Below are 14,668 nucleotides of genomic sequence, written 5' to 3'. Positions count from 1 at the left end.
ATGGGGTTTCACCATATTGGCCAGGCTGGTCTCAAAGTCCTGACCTTGTGATCCGCCTGCCTCGGCCTCCCAAAGTGCTGGGATTGCAGGCGTGAGCCACCACACCTGGCCTCCATTAGACATATCTAAGGTGTCAACTCTTACTCTCATAATTGGTAAATAATGGCAAAGAATCAAGCATTTATCCTGCCATTCCCATATGATCTACGTTTAGGGAAACCACATAGTTGATGACGGTAAGTTCATTTTAGAATTACAGATAATAAGCGTAAAAGAAAGAATTAGGAAAGCCATGATTTGCAACTCTTAATAAATTAATAGACTAGGTAATGGTCATCAATGGATGTAAAAAACCCATTAGGTGGAAGGTGAATGGGAAAATTTAATAATGGAGGGATGAGACTAATACCATCTACCACCTCAATCCACTGATCAATTTCAGTATCACTAAAAATAGGACCACCAAACATTATGTGTCTTATGACATGATACAATAGGAAGTACATATCTGTCTATAAAGGATTCTTTCCTAAAAATATAGAACCTGAACCTAATCAAACCTGTGGATCAGCACTGTCCGATGCAACTTTCTAAAATGATGTAATAGTTTTTATCTGTTCTGTCCAATATGGTATCCACTAGCCACATGCGACTGTCGAACACTTTAAATTTGTTAAGTTCAGCTGAGGAACTGATATTTAAAAATTAATTTAAATAGACACATGTGACCAGTGGCTACTATATTAGGTAGCATAGTTATAGATTATCTGCCAAGAAATAGAAGGGATTAAGGAACAAGTTAAACAACACCGTCAGAAAATGATTAATCAAATTCATTTGTTCATAGAACAAATGTAGTTTATTTAATCAATGGATGAGTGAGAAAATGAAATAGAGGGGTGGGAGAGACGAGGCACTGTTTTAGAATAAAAGTATCTTAAGAGATATAACAGCCAAAGGCTAGTTTAGATTTTGAATTGAATAAACAAGTATAAAAAAATCTTAGATGGAATCAGGACAATTTGAACATAACATTGGTATTAGATGATACTAAGGAATTATTAATTTTGTGAAGTATAATGCTATATTGCTTATATTTTTTTAAATGCCCTTATCAATTAGAGGTGCATATATTTGCATGACTCTAGGTGCCTCAGTTGCCTCACCATAGTTCTGGCCTATAGTTCTGCTTGAAATATACTGTAATAAGATAACTATTTACCATTGTCATTTGTCACAGGTTGTAAAGACCTGCCCCAGCAGTGTTTCTTTATCTGAGGTCCAGGATTTAATTTTTATTAATTTGTCAAAGGTTGTATTGGTAGGCTTTGTAGAACTTCCCTATCTCTTTGTCTTGATCCAGATGAACCCCAAAAGAAGAACAAAGGTGATCCCATGAACAACCTGGAAAGTTTTTACCAAGAGATGATAATGAAAAAACGTCTTGAAGAGTTCCAACTTATGAGAGGTGAACCCTTTGCTTCCCACTCACTGGCCTCAGCTACATCAGTGGGTGATAGTGGCACAGCTGAGAGCCCATCATTACTCCAGGACAAGGGAAAACAGGCAGCACAGGGTAAAGGCCCCAGTCTCCATGTGGCAAATGTTATTGATTTTTCACCTGAGCAGTGTTGGACTGGGCCTAAGAAGCTGACGCAGCCAATAGAATTTGTCCCAGAAGATGAAATCCAGAGAAATCGTTTGTCAGAGGAAGAGATCCGAAAAATTCCTATGTTTTCTTCATATAATCCAGGGGAACCAAACAAGGTATAGGCCAAACCAAGTAAAACAACCTGGGTTGATTTCGCTTTTATTTATCTCTACCTAAAGTAATACTTTTAAATTAGCTTTGATTATACCAAAGAATCATGATATAGGCACAGTGATTGTGTTTGTCCTTGACCTTGACTATTCATTCTCTGCATACTATATAAGTAGTGTATTTCCTATAAGGTTCTTGGTACTTTGCTAAGGTCCTGAACTACCCTTAGTGTTTTAAAGAAATCTTGATAAGACTCTAGTCTATACCCATTAGAAGCCCCGAATTGAAGGAAGAGTAACCTCCAAGGTCCTACGGTGTGATAATCAAATAGTGTTCATAGGACCACCATAGCTGGTAGCCATGGTGCCTCTGGAATTAGCCAATAATTGACTGCCTGGTTGTGAGTTGGGTATATGCTACCACATGAGTCTTCTCTTCAGAATGTTCTACCTGGCTTTCGTATGACATATGACTTAAATTGCTGTTGGCAAAGCAGCAAAGTGAAAAGGTCCTATAAGCTTTAAGAAATTGTCCAACAAGGCCGGGTGTGGTGGCTCATGCCTGTAATCCGAGCACTTTGGGAGGCTGAGGCAGGCGGATCACGAGGTCAGTAGTTTGAGACCAGCCTGACCAACATGGTGAAACCCCATCTCTACTAAAAATACAAAAATTAGCTGGGCGTGGTGGTGTGTGCCTGCAATCCCAGCTACTCAGGAGGCTGAGGCAGGAGAATCGCTTGAACCCGGGAGGCGGAGGTTGCAGTGAGCCGAGATCATGCCACTGCAGAATCCAGCCTGGGCAACAAACTGAGACTTTGTCTCAAAAAAAACAAAAAAGAAAAGAAATTGTCCAATATGTAACTAAATAATGTTGTAAATAATTCTTATTTTATTGATCAAATCATTATTTCACATTCATGTTATACGTTACATCTGGAATGGAAAACTCTTCATTACTATATTACCTAAAGAGATTATGGATCAAATCATTATTTCACATTCATGTTATATGTTACATCTGGAATGGAAAACTCTTCATTACTATATTACCCAAAGAGACAACACAAGCCCCTGGAGCATATACTTTGTTGTGTCTAATTTAAAAAACAAAACCAAAATTATAATGTTAGTTTTTGACTGTCTCTGAATTAAAAATAATCATTCTAGATGAGGGATATTAAAACAGTTTATTTGACTGAATTTCTAATAGTTCAGGGGCATTTATACTATTAGTTCAAGGGTAGCTTTGTTTTTATTTACTTTTTGTTATGAAATATTAATATACCAAAAGTTATATAGAATAATATAGCAAATACCTGTGTAGCCAGACAACCTTTATTAATCATTATCAATTCCTAATATTTTCCATATTTGCTTAATTAAAAAAATAATAAAGCATTATAGATATTCCTGAAGACTTCCACATATTCCTCACCAATCTCATTCTCCTTTATCCTTTCCAGATGTAAACACTATCCTGAATTTGCTATTTATAATTCCTGTGCATGTTTTTATATTTTTACTACATAGCCGTATATTCACAAATAACATATAGTTTTATATGTTTTAAAACTATATAGATGACATACTCTATCATTCTACAACCTTTTTGACTCGATATACATAATGCTTTTGAAATTTATTTCTAAAGATACAAGGAACTATATAGTATTCCATTGTAGAAATAGACCATTATTTATTATATTTATCCATTTTCCTGAAGATTTGTTCTTTCTGTTATTTTGCTATTACAGTTAATTCTGCAACAAGTATTATCGTACACCTCTTGTTGCACGTATGCCAGACTTTTTCTAGGACAGTGTTTTTCAAACTTAGATTACAATTAGGTTACAACCAATGGGATTTTTTTAATGAAATTGGAATAGAATAGAAATATCAAAAAGTGTTCCCTACAGTATGTTAGGGTAATTACTGTTTCTTAAAGCTTTTTTTTTTATATGTGGTTGTGTATATGTGACATAATGTGTGTGGGGCCACATTGAAGAATGCAGTTCTTCATGTAGATCTCAATCAAAAGTGTTGGGAAGGTGTCATTCTATTACAGTGTCTCAAATGTTAGTGTGCATCCGAATTGCCTGGAGGGCTTATTAAAACACAGATTGCTAGACTCCACCCCCAGAAATTTTAACTCAGTAAATCTGGAGTGGGGCCTGAGAATTTGCACTTCCAACAAGTTCCCAAGAGATTCTGATCCTGCTGGTCTGAGAGTAACAATTTAAGAATCATCATTCTAGGTTATATACCTGGGAGTGGAATTACTGTGATATATATAGGGTATGTATATCTCAATTTCTAATGGAACAGGGTTTCAGAGATCCTCTTCACATTCTTGCCAGAACGTTGGAGTATTATTTTGCCAGTCTAATCAGCTTGAAAAGATATTTAATTGTTCTAATTTGCATGTTTCTGATTTCCAGTGAGGTTATGCATGTATTCTTAACATTTATTAGCCTTTCAGGAACTTTCTGTGAGTTACCTGTTACATTTCTTTGCTGAATATTTAATCATTTGTTTTTTCATATTTATTTATAGGGATTATTTTAGAATTCTGCATATGAATCCTTTCTGTTGTTTAGCAAATATATTTGCCCAGTGGATGACTTACTTTTTAACTTTGTTCCTGATGTCTTTTGTTGAGCAAAAGTCTTTCATTTTAATGTTATCAGATTATCAGTATTTTATTCAATGGTTTGTGCTTTTTGAATCATTTTAGGGAGATCCTTCCCTATAAATCAATAAGAAAAATACAAACAACACAATAAAAATAAAAGTGTTTATAAAAACAGATATAACAGGTAATTCACAGAGGCAAAAACACCAGTGGCCAATAGACTTAAGAAGTCTCATTAGTAATCAATAAAATGCAAAATAAATCTATACTATGATATATACATTTAGTACTTAGAATGCTGGCATATATTCAAAGGTCTGACAATGCCAAGTATTGGTGAGCATACGAAACAATAAGAACTCTATGTAACCTCAGCACTTTGGGAGGCCAAGGCCAGTGGATCACCTGAGGTCAGGAGTTCGAGACCAGCCTGGCCAATGTGGCGAAACCCCATCTCTACTAAAAATACTAAAAATTAGCCGTTTGATGGCACACACTTGTAATCGCAGCTGCTCAGGAAGCTGAGGCATGAGAATCTCTTGAACCCAGGAGGTGGAGGTTGCGGTGACCCGAGATCATGCCACTGCACTCCAGCACTCCAGCCTGGGTGACAGAGCAAGATTCTGTCTCAAAAAAAAAAAAAAAAAAAAAGAAGAAAAGAAAAGAAAAACAATAAGAACTCTAATATACCTCCGGGGGAATATAAATGAATACAACCACTTCCAAGAACATCATGGCAATGTCTAGTAAAATTGAAGATCTTCATACACTAAGTCAGCAGTCTCAGTCTTCATTATCTATCCTAGAGAAACTCTTAGACATCCACATTAGGAGATGTTATAATGATGCTTGTTGTGACATTGTTCATCAGCAGGAGTATAGATAAAACATGGTATGTTTATAAAATAGAATACTACACAGTAGCGAAAATGAATAAAATAGAATTATAGGTATCAATTTGGATGAAACTCACAAACATAATTTTGAATAAAAATAGCTAGTTGCAGATTTCTAGTTTCAGCTTCAGCATGTGAAGTCCTTAGAAGTCATCACTCCTGTCTTACAATAAGAAAAACAGTTGAACAAACTAAAAATCAATGACTTTTCTTAGACCCAACAGAAAATTTAAGTCACAGGGCAAACTGTAATCCTGAAATCTGAAGAAACGGGCAGTTACAGAAAATCACATCCCAGATTTGCTTATCAGGAGCAAAAGGCACTGGAGCCATAAACTGGTAGAAACACTTAGGTGGTAACTTTGACAAATTGCTGGAGTCAGAGTGTAGACTAGTGTAGGAATGACAAAACTCCTGGGGGCCCACAGTCTTAGAGGTTTGGATTGCTTCCAGGAACCCCACAAGTTTCAAGGTAAAGACTTAAGAAAAAAAATCTCTTGTTTCTGGCATGGAGAGAGGAAACATTATCATTTTTAAGTGTATCCAGAACTTTCTACTTAGCAAAGGGCTACCCAGCAAGGAAAACAACTTTACCAAAGCCCTATCCAACTCCAGGCTCTTCTAGCCTTCCTGTCTCATCTAAGAGAGAAAAAAAGCTGTGAAATGCTTGTGAAGGTTACAGGCTGGAGACACAGGCACACTAAAAGATTGAGACTTCATCATAGGATTAGAGAATGCCTCCCCTTCCACACCTTGCTACTACATCAACAGAGCTTCAGTATAATAACCGTGGATTATAGCTGAAAGACCTGCAAGGATCAGACTCTATGTAAAGAGGTTTTTTGGTCGCTGTTTTGTTTGATTTATTTATTTATTTATTTATTTTTTTGGTAAATCCAAAGGAAACAAGGGAGACAAAAAGACACTAGAAGAAACAGAAACTTCTGACACCTACAGCTACATCAAACATTAAGCACAGCCCAACTCCTGGCCAGATTAACATAAAACCTCATACTAATGGCCTCTTTGGATTAGTTCCTATTACTTGATAGATCATGTCCAGTTTTCAACAAAAGAAATTATAACGTATGCAAAAAAAAAAAAAAAAAAACACACACACACACAGTCTGAAGAGGCAAAACAAGCATGAGAACCAAATTCAGGTTTTGGAATTATCAGAAGTGGAATTTAAAATAACCACGATTAATATATTAAGTAGGCTATGAATAAAAGTAGGTAACATGCAAGACCAGATGGCTAATCTAAACAGAGAGAAACTCTAAGAAAGAATCAAAAGGAGATGCTAGAAATCAAAAACACTGTAACAGATGAAGAATGCCTTTGATACGCTCATCAGTAAGTTGGAAACAGCCAAGGAAGGAATCAGTAAGGTTGAAGACATGGCAGTAAAAACTTCCCATGCTGAAATACAAAGGAAAAAAAGACTGAAAAAAAGGAACAGAATATCCAAGAAGTATGGGACAATATCAGAGTATAACATACATGTTATTGGAATACCAAAAGGAGAAGAGAAAAAGAAGAAGAAATATTTGAAGTAGTAATGGCTGAGAATTTTCCAAAATTAATAGCAGATAACAAACTACAGATCTGGGAAGCTCCAAGAACACCAAGCAGGATAAATACCAAAACTACACCTAAGCATATCATGTTCAAACTACAGAAAGACAAAGAAAAGATTTTAAAAACAGCCAGAGAAAATAAACACTTTACTTATATAGAAACAAAAATAAGAATTACATTTCTCATCAGCAACTGTGCAAGCAAGAGAGTAGTGTGAAATATTTGTGTCAAAAGTAAAAAGAAAACACCCACCTAGAATTATTTATCCAGCAAAAAAAAAAAAATCCTTCAAAAGTGAAGGAAAAATAATAAAGACTTTCTCAGACAAACAAAACTGAGGGAATTTTTCACCAGTAAATCCCACCTTGTAGGGAAAAAAAAAAATGCTTTCGAAAAAAGTTCTCCAGAGATAAGCAAAATTATATAGGTCAGAAACTCAGATCTGCATAAAGAAAGAAAGAGCATAGGAGAATGCATTAAGGTAAAATAAAATCTTTTATTTTCTCATTTTAAAACAATCTAGAATAAAACTTTTCAAAGTAATAATAGTAATGTGTTGGATAATGATAGTATATGGATAAGTGAAATGAGTAACAGTGATATTATAAGGAATAGGTTGCAGGAATTAGTGTATACATATAAATACAAATTTGTCTTTGTTATAAGGTATTTGCACTATCCATGAAGTGCAAATTTTTATCTGAGAGTGGACTTAGATCAGTTGTAAATGTATATTGCAAACTCTAAGGCAATTACTAAAAAAATGTATATATATAAAGAAGTAAAATTGATATGGCTAAGAGAAGGGTGAAAATGGAAGCATGTAAAATAATACTCATTTTTTACAATCTTTTTTCAGAAAACAGAAGCAGAGGGAACACTTTTTAACTCATGAGACCAGCCTCAGCTTAGTACCAAAACCAGATAAGACATTACAATGACAAAAAACTACAGACAGTATCCCTCGTGTATAGAAGCAAAAATCCTCTATGTTAGGAAAATGAAAACATTTGATTGAAATATTGATTGAGAAATCAAAATGTTAGTTAATAAAATTCAATAATGTATAAAAATAATTATATACTATGATCAAGTATGATTTATTCCAGATATCCACCATAGGTTCAACATTTGAAATTCAATTAATATAATTTGCCACATCAATAGACTAAAGAAGAAAAATCATATGGTCACTTCAATTGATGTAGAAAAACATTTGAAATATCTTAACATCGATTCATGATAAAAACTCGCAGCAAACTAGGAATAGACTATAACATCCTCAACTTGATAAAGAATATCTACAACACCCTACAGCTAACATCATACTTAATAGAAACTGGATGCTTTCCCCTTTGATCAGAAATAAGGCAAAAATGTCCCCTTTCCCCACTTCTTTTTGACACTGTACTAGAAGTACCAGCTACGGCAGTAAAACAAGTGAAGGAAATTAAAAGTATACAGATTGGGAAGGAAAAAATAAAACTCTCTTTGTTCACAAGTAACATGTATGTCTGTGTAGAGAATCCCAAAGAATCAGCCAAAAAACAAACAAACAAACAACTCTTGGAACTAGTAGATTAGTATAGCTTGGAGGTTACAAGGTTTATCCACAAAAGTCAGTTGCTTTCCTCTATACCAGAAATGAACAATTGGAATTTGAAATTAAAAACAACACCGTTTACAATAGCACCAAAAAAGAGTGAAATACTTAGGTATAAATTTAACAAAGTATGTACAGGTTCTATATGCACACTAGTGTAAATCTGATGAAAAATTAAATAAGATCTAAATAAACACAGAGACATTTTGTGTTCTTGGATTGAAAGACTTAATACTGTTAAGATATCAGTTCTTCTCAAATTGATTTGTAGATTCCACACAATCCCAATGAAATCCCAGCATGTTATTTTGTGGATATTTAGGAACTGATTCTAAGTTTATATGAAAAGACAAAAGACCCAGAACATGTAACACACTCCTAAGGAAGAACAAATTTGGAGGACTGACACTACCCAACTTCAAGAGTTACTATAATCAAGTAGCATGGTGTGGTGTTGATGAGGGAAAAAAAGACACACGGATCAATGGAGTAGAATAGAGACCCAAGGATTAGACCCACATAAATAGAGTAAATTGATACTTGACAAGGGATCAAGGACAGTTTAGTGGAGAAAGAATAGTCTTTTCAACAAATGGTGCTAGAACAACTGAATAGCCACATGTAAAAAAAAAAAATGAATCTAGATACAAACCTTACATCCTTCATAAAAATTAACTCGTAATGGTCATAGACCTAAATATAAAACACAATACTATAAAACTTCTAGAAGAAAAAGATTAAAATCTAAGTGACCTTGTGTTTGATGATGTATTTACCAGATATATCACCAAAAGTACAATATATGTAAGGAACAATTGGTAAGTCGGACTTTATTAACATTATAAACTTCTGCTTTATGAAAAACACTTTTAAGAGAATCAAAAGACAAGCCACAGACTAGAAAAATATTTGCAAAACTCACGTCTGATAAAAAACTTGTATCCAAAATACACAAAGAATTCCCAAAATTCAACAGTATTAAAAAACTCAATTTAAAAAAATGGATAAAAAATAAGAACAAACACCTCACCACAGAAGATATATACGTGGCAAATAAGCATACGAGAAGAAGCTCATCTTTATTTGTCATCAGAGAATTGAAAAATAAGAAGTGCCACTACACACCTACTAGAATGGCTAAAGTCCACAATAAAACTGACAATACCAAATTCTGTTCAGGAAGCAGAGCAACAGGAACTTTTTAAAAAATGATAGATGTAGAAGATACAAGTGCAGTTTTGTTTGTTTTGTTTCGTGTTTTGAGGCAGAGTCTCGCTCTGTGTCACCCAGACTGGAGTGCAGTGGTGCAGTCTCAGCTCACTGCAACCTCTGCCTCCCAGGTTCAAGCAATTCTCCTACTTCACCTTCCCAAGTAGCTGGGACTACAGGTGCAAGCTACCACGCCCAGCTAATTTTGTGTTTTTAGTAGAGATGGGGTTTCGCCATATTGGCCAGGCTGGTCTCGAACTCCTGACCTCAAGTGATTTGCTCACCTCGGCCTCCCATAGTGCTGGGATTACAGGCATGAGCTACCGTGCCCGGCTGCAGTTTTTTTTTTTTTTATGGATATATTTCATAGTCATGAAGTCTGGGACTTTTATTCATTGCTGATGGGAATACAACCTCTTTGGAAGACAGGTTGGCCACCTCTTACAAAGTTGAACATTATTTTACCACACAGTCCAACTACTGCATTCCTACTTATTTACCCAGTTGATTTGAAAAGCCTGTGTTCAACAAAAACTGCCATGTGAATGTTCATAGTAGCTTTATTCATAATTGCCAAAAACCGGAAGCAGTCAAGATGTCCTCCAATAGGTTAATGGATACATTCACCTGTGGCAGATCTATACAATGGAATATAATTCAGCAATAAAAATAAATGCACTGTCCAGCCACAGAAAGACACAGAGGAACTTTAGATGTATATTAATAGCTGAAAGAAGCTAGTATGGAAAGACTGCATATTGTATGATTTCATTATATGACATTCTGGAAGAGGGAAAACTATAGACAGATGATAAATGGTTGCCAAGGGTTTGAGGGGAATGGAGAAGGGAGGAATAGATGAAACACAGGGAATCTTTAGAGCAGTAAAATTATTCTGTATAATACTGTAGTTGTAGAGGCAAGACATGCATTTGTCAAAAGCCATTAAACTACATAGCACAAAGAGTGACACTTAATGTATGCAGATGTTAAAAACTCATTTAGGAGGTTGAGGGACCCTAGGAAAGAATGCAGACAGTAAGAAGAGAGTCTAACTGTAAAACAACCTCATCGAAGGGATGGGGGAAAAGATGCTGAACTAAGCATCTTTGGAAATAACGTGGAGTCTGAAAGACTAAAAGCAAATGGAACTTCACATAAGCATGGTACCCTTGTTGATAAGGTTATGTCCCATGGCGGGTACTGGTTACTTAGGGAGTAACAATTCTGATACTGTTATACATGCATAATGGAATGGAACAATTAAGTAAATGGATGGCAGATGGTGGGGGCCAGGTTTCTCACTGTTGCAATCTACAGATAAGTAAAGGGAGGAAGCTGAAATGATCCATGTGATAATGGTTTACAGTTGGAGACATCAGGATGAACTCATGTTTAACTTAATATAGATATAAGTGTTTACATATAGAAATATTTCTATGTGTTTATATATACATGGATTAGTATACATATTTTTTGTTCTGTGAGCTGAAAGGACCCAAATAAAAGGACACACCAGTAGCAATGAGCTTGCACAGCATCCTTATCTTGGTTTCTAATACCATTTTCTAATAAAATGAACCAGGGCTCCTTAGAGAAATGGCTGCTTCTAATACTGGGGCAGGAAATATACAAGATGAACCTTGTGCATCTTGTTGCGCCAGAAAGTAAGGAAGTGTTAAAAGAACAATATAAAATCATTATTTTATTGTTCTTTGACATGATGATTTTATGTTGTTTTTTTGACATTAGGGGTATTTCAAAGGAATACAGGAGCCAAATGAAAGAGCTTCTAATGACTAAAGCCAGAACAATTTGTGCAACAAACTAAATAAAATAAAATAAATCATTATCTTAAATCATTATTTTATTGTTCTTCGACATGATGATTTTATGTTTTTTGACATTGGGGATATTTCAAAGGAATACAGGAGCCAAATGAAACAGCTTTCAATGACTAAAGCCAGAACAACTTGTGCAACAAACTAAGATAAAATAAATCATTATCTTAAAATCATTATTTTATTGTTCTTTGACATGATTTTATGTTGTTTTTTGACATTGGTATTGCAAAGGAATACAGGAACCAAATGAAAGAGCTTCCAATGACTAAAGCTGGAACAATTTGTGCAACAAACTAAAATAATGTTGGATAATCCAATGTATAGAATAAACATCCATGAGTCCAGGTGATATAAATAAGTGATTGAGTAAACAAATATATAGAGGAAAAGAAATATACACCTCCCATGAAAAGAATTTCATACAACTTATGTAGATACTCCGCCTCAGGGAGGGAGAGCGTTAACTCCCCATTCCTTAGTTTTGAGCTACTCATAATGACTTCTTTCCAAAAGAGTACAGGAAGAGAAATCAGGAAAAAAGAGTAACTTTTCAAGAAGAAACCTGACAAACTACCTAAGCCAGGTGATTAAGGCCAACACCAATAGTTGTTAATCATATTGATGAATCATATTGATTGTATGTATGCTTAACATTATGTGATCAAAACTGTACTTCTCCTGTGTGGTTTTCTTCCCAATAATCCATAACCCCAGTCTAAATGTAATGTAACCTAGATCCTAGAACAGAAAAAGGACATTAGGTAAAAACTAAGGAAATCTAAACTGTGGACTTTAGTTAATAATAATGTATCAATACTGCTTCATTAATTGTAACAACATATTAATGTGAGGTTACATTACATTAATGTAAGATATTAATAACAGGGAAAACCATGGGGTAGATGGGAGTTCTCTGTATTCTCAATTTTTCTATAAATCCAAAACTGTTCTAAAATTAAAATCCATTTTTAAAGAGTTTTTAAAAATGTAGCTGTAGAAGAATGCATATTGTTTATATAAAGGGCTATATTATATGAAGTTGAAAACATGTAAAATAATACCGTGTATTGCATAGGGATACCAGGAAGAGCTTTATGCTGTATTATCACTTGGAAGCTCTGTTTTTCTTTTTCACAGCTTTGTTTATCTTGTTTTTGAACCTAGCTGTATCTGTGTGTGTGTGTGTGTGTGTGTGTGTGTGTGTGTGTGTGTTACGTATGTTGTGGATACATTCATACATACATACAAGTCTACACTTATGTGTATATATATGCAGAGGGGATGCATCCCTGCATCCCCTGACAGAGCCACCTCAACCAGAAGTCCTCTTTATTTTTAAAAAACATTCATATTGGCTGGGTGCGGTGGCTCGCACCTGTAATCCCAGCACTTTGGGAGGCCGAGGCAGGTGGATCACCTGAGGTCAGGAATTCGAGACCAGCCTGGCTAATATGGTGAAACCCCATTTCTACTAAAAATATAAAAAATTAGCTGGGCGTGGTGGTGTGCACCTGTAATCCCAGCTACTAGGGAGGCTGAGGCAGGAGAATCGCTTGAACCTGGGAGGCGGTGGTTGCAGTGAGCCGAGATCACGCCATTGCACTCCAGCTTGGGCAACAAGAGCGAAACTCCATCTCAGAAAAAAAAAAAAAAAAAAAAAAAAATCATATCAAAGGGAACAGTCTTAGTATGGGTCTTTCCTAATGGATGAGAAACTCGAAGTTTGTTTTCACATACCCCTTTCTATGGTTATTTAATTTGATATTTTCATGATTAGTATTTGAGAGCATAGGCAAGTCAATTATTCCATGCCCTTGCCTTGAAGATATGAACATACATAAATGCTAAATATGTTAATATCCAGGTTTTAAAGATTTTGAAACTTAAAGATTCTAGTACTTGTTAACAATATTTAATATATTTATTTATACCTTTTAGCACTTAAGTCATTTAAGAGGTATATTTGCTTGTTCTTTGCTTTTGCTGCTCCTGTCTGAATTCTTCCATAGTTCCTTTAAGCTATAAAGGATATAACTAATGCTAGGTAATGTATGATATTTTTTTTCCTCCTCCATTTTTTAAATTGTGTTTTAAAAACACAAGATCTATCCTCTTAACAAATTTTTAAGTGTACAGTACAATGTTGTGAATAATAAGCACAGTGTTGTACAGCAAACCTATAGAACTTTTCTATCTTGCATGACTGAAACTTTATACCTATCAAACAGCAACTCCCCATTTCCTCCTTCCCCCAGCCCTGGTGACTACCATTCTACTTTCTGTTTTACTACTTTAGATACTTCAGTAAGTGGAATCATGCAATATTTGTCCTGTGACTGGCTTATTTCACTTAGCCTATAGTCCTCGAGTTTCATTCATGTTACAGCATAATGACATATAGGATTTCCTATTTTTTTAAGGCTAAATACTATTCCATTGTATTTATTTATTTTATTTATTTATTTATTTGAGACGGAGTCTGGCACTGTCGTCCGAGCTAGAGTACAGTGGCGCGATCTCGGTTCACTGCAACCTCTACCTCCCAGGTTCAAGTAATTCTCCTGTCACAGCCTCCCATGTAGCTGGGATTACAGGCACCCGCCAATGCACCCAGCTAATTTTTTGCATTTTTAGTAGAGATGGGGTTTCACTATGTTGGCCAGGCTGTTCTCAAACTCCTGACCTCATGATCTGCCTGCTTCAGCCTCCCAAAATGCTGAGATTACAGGCGTGAGCCACCACACCCAGCCCCCATTGTATTTATATGCCACATTTTCTTTATTCATCAGTCAATGGACATTTAGGTTTTTCCACCTGTTGACTATTGTGAGTATTGCGGGGTGAACATAGGAATGCATATATCTCTTTGAGATGCTAATTTCAGCTCTTTTGGATAAATACCCAGAAATGGGATTGTTGGATTGTATGGTAGTTCTAATTTTAATTTTCGGAGGAACTTCCACACTGTACTTCATAGCAGCTGTACCAGTTTACATTCCCATCAACAGTGCACATGGGTTCCAACTTCTTCATATCCTTGCCAACATTTGTAATTTTCTGTTTTTTTGATAATGGTTATCCTAACAGGTATGTGGTATCTCATTGTGTTTTTCATTTGTGTTTCTCTGTTGATTAGTAATAT

At 35.3% G+C, this 14,668-nt stretch overlaps 1 protein-coding gene across 6 annotated transcripts in view; it reads left to right on the top strand.

The window, feature by feature from the left end:
- RBM41 (RNA binding motif protein 41) overlaps positions 1-14,668 on the top strand; it is a 57,370-nt gene that overhangs the window by 28,480 nt on the left and 14,222 nt on the right. For all 6 annotated transcript variants that reach the window (XM_054544053.1, XM_054544052.2, XM_054544051.2 and 3 more), the window contains one exon: positions 1,364-1,767. In XM_054544053.1, the coding sequence (XP_054400028.1) occupies positions 1,364-1,767 (404 nt within the window). The remainder of the gene's footprint in view (positions 1-1,363; positions 1,768-14,668) is intronic.

This window comes from Pongo abelii, chromosome X (genome assembly GCF_028885655.2).
Source record: "Pongo abelii isolate AG06213 chromosome X, NHGRI_mPonAbe1-v2.0_pri, whole genome shotgun sequence".
NCBI lineage: Eukaryota > Metazoa > Chordata > Mammalia > Primates > Hominidae > Pongo > Pongo abelii.
The sequence above is the reverse complement of the archived record's forward strand: the minus strand, read 5'-3'. Positions and strand labels throughout refer to the sequence as shown.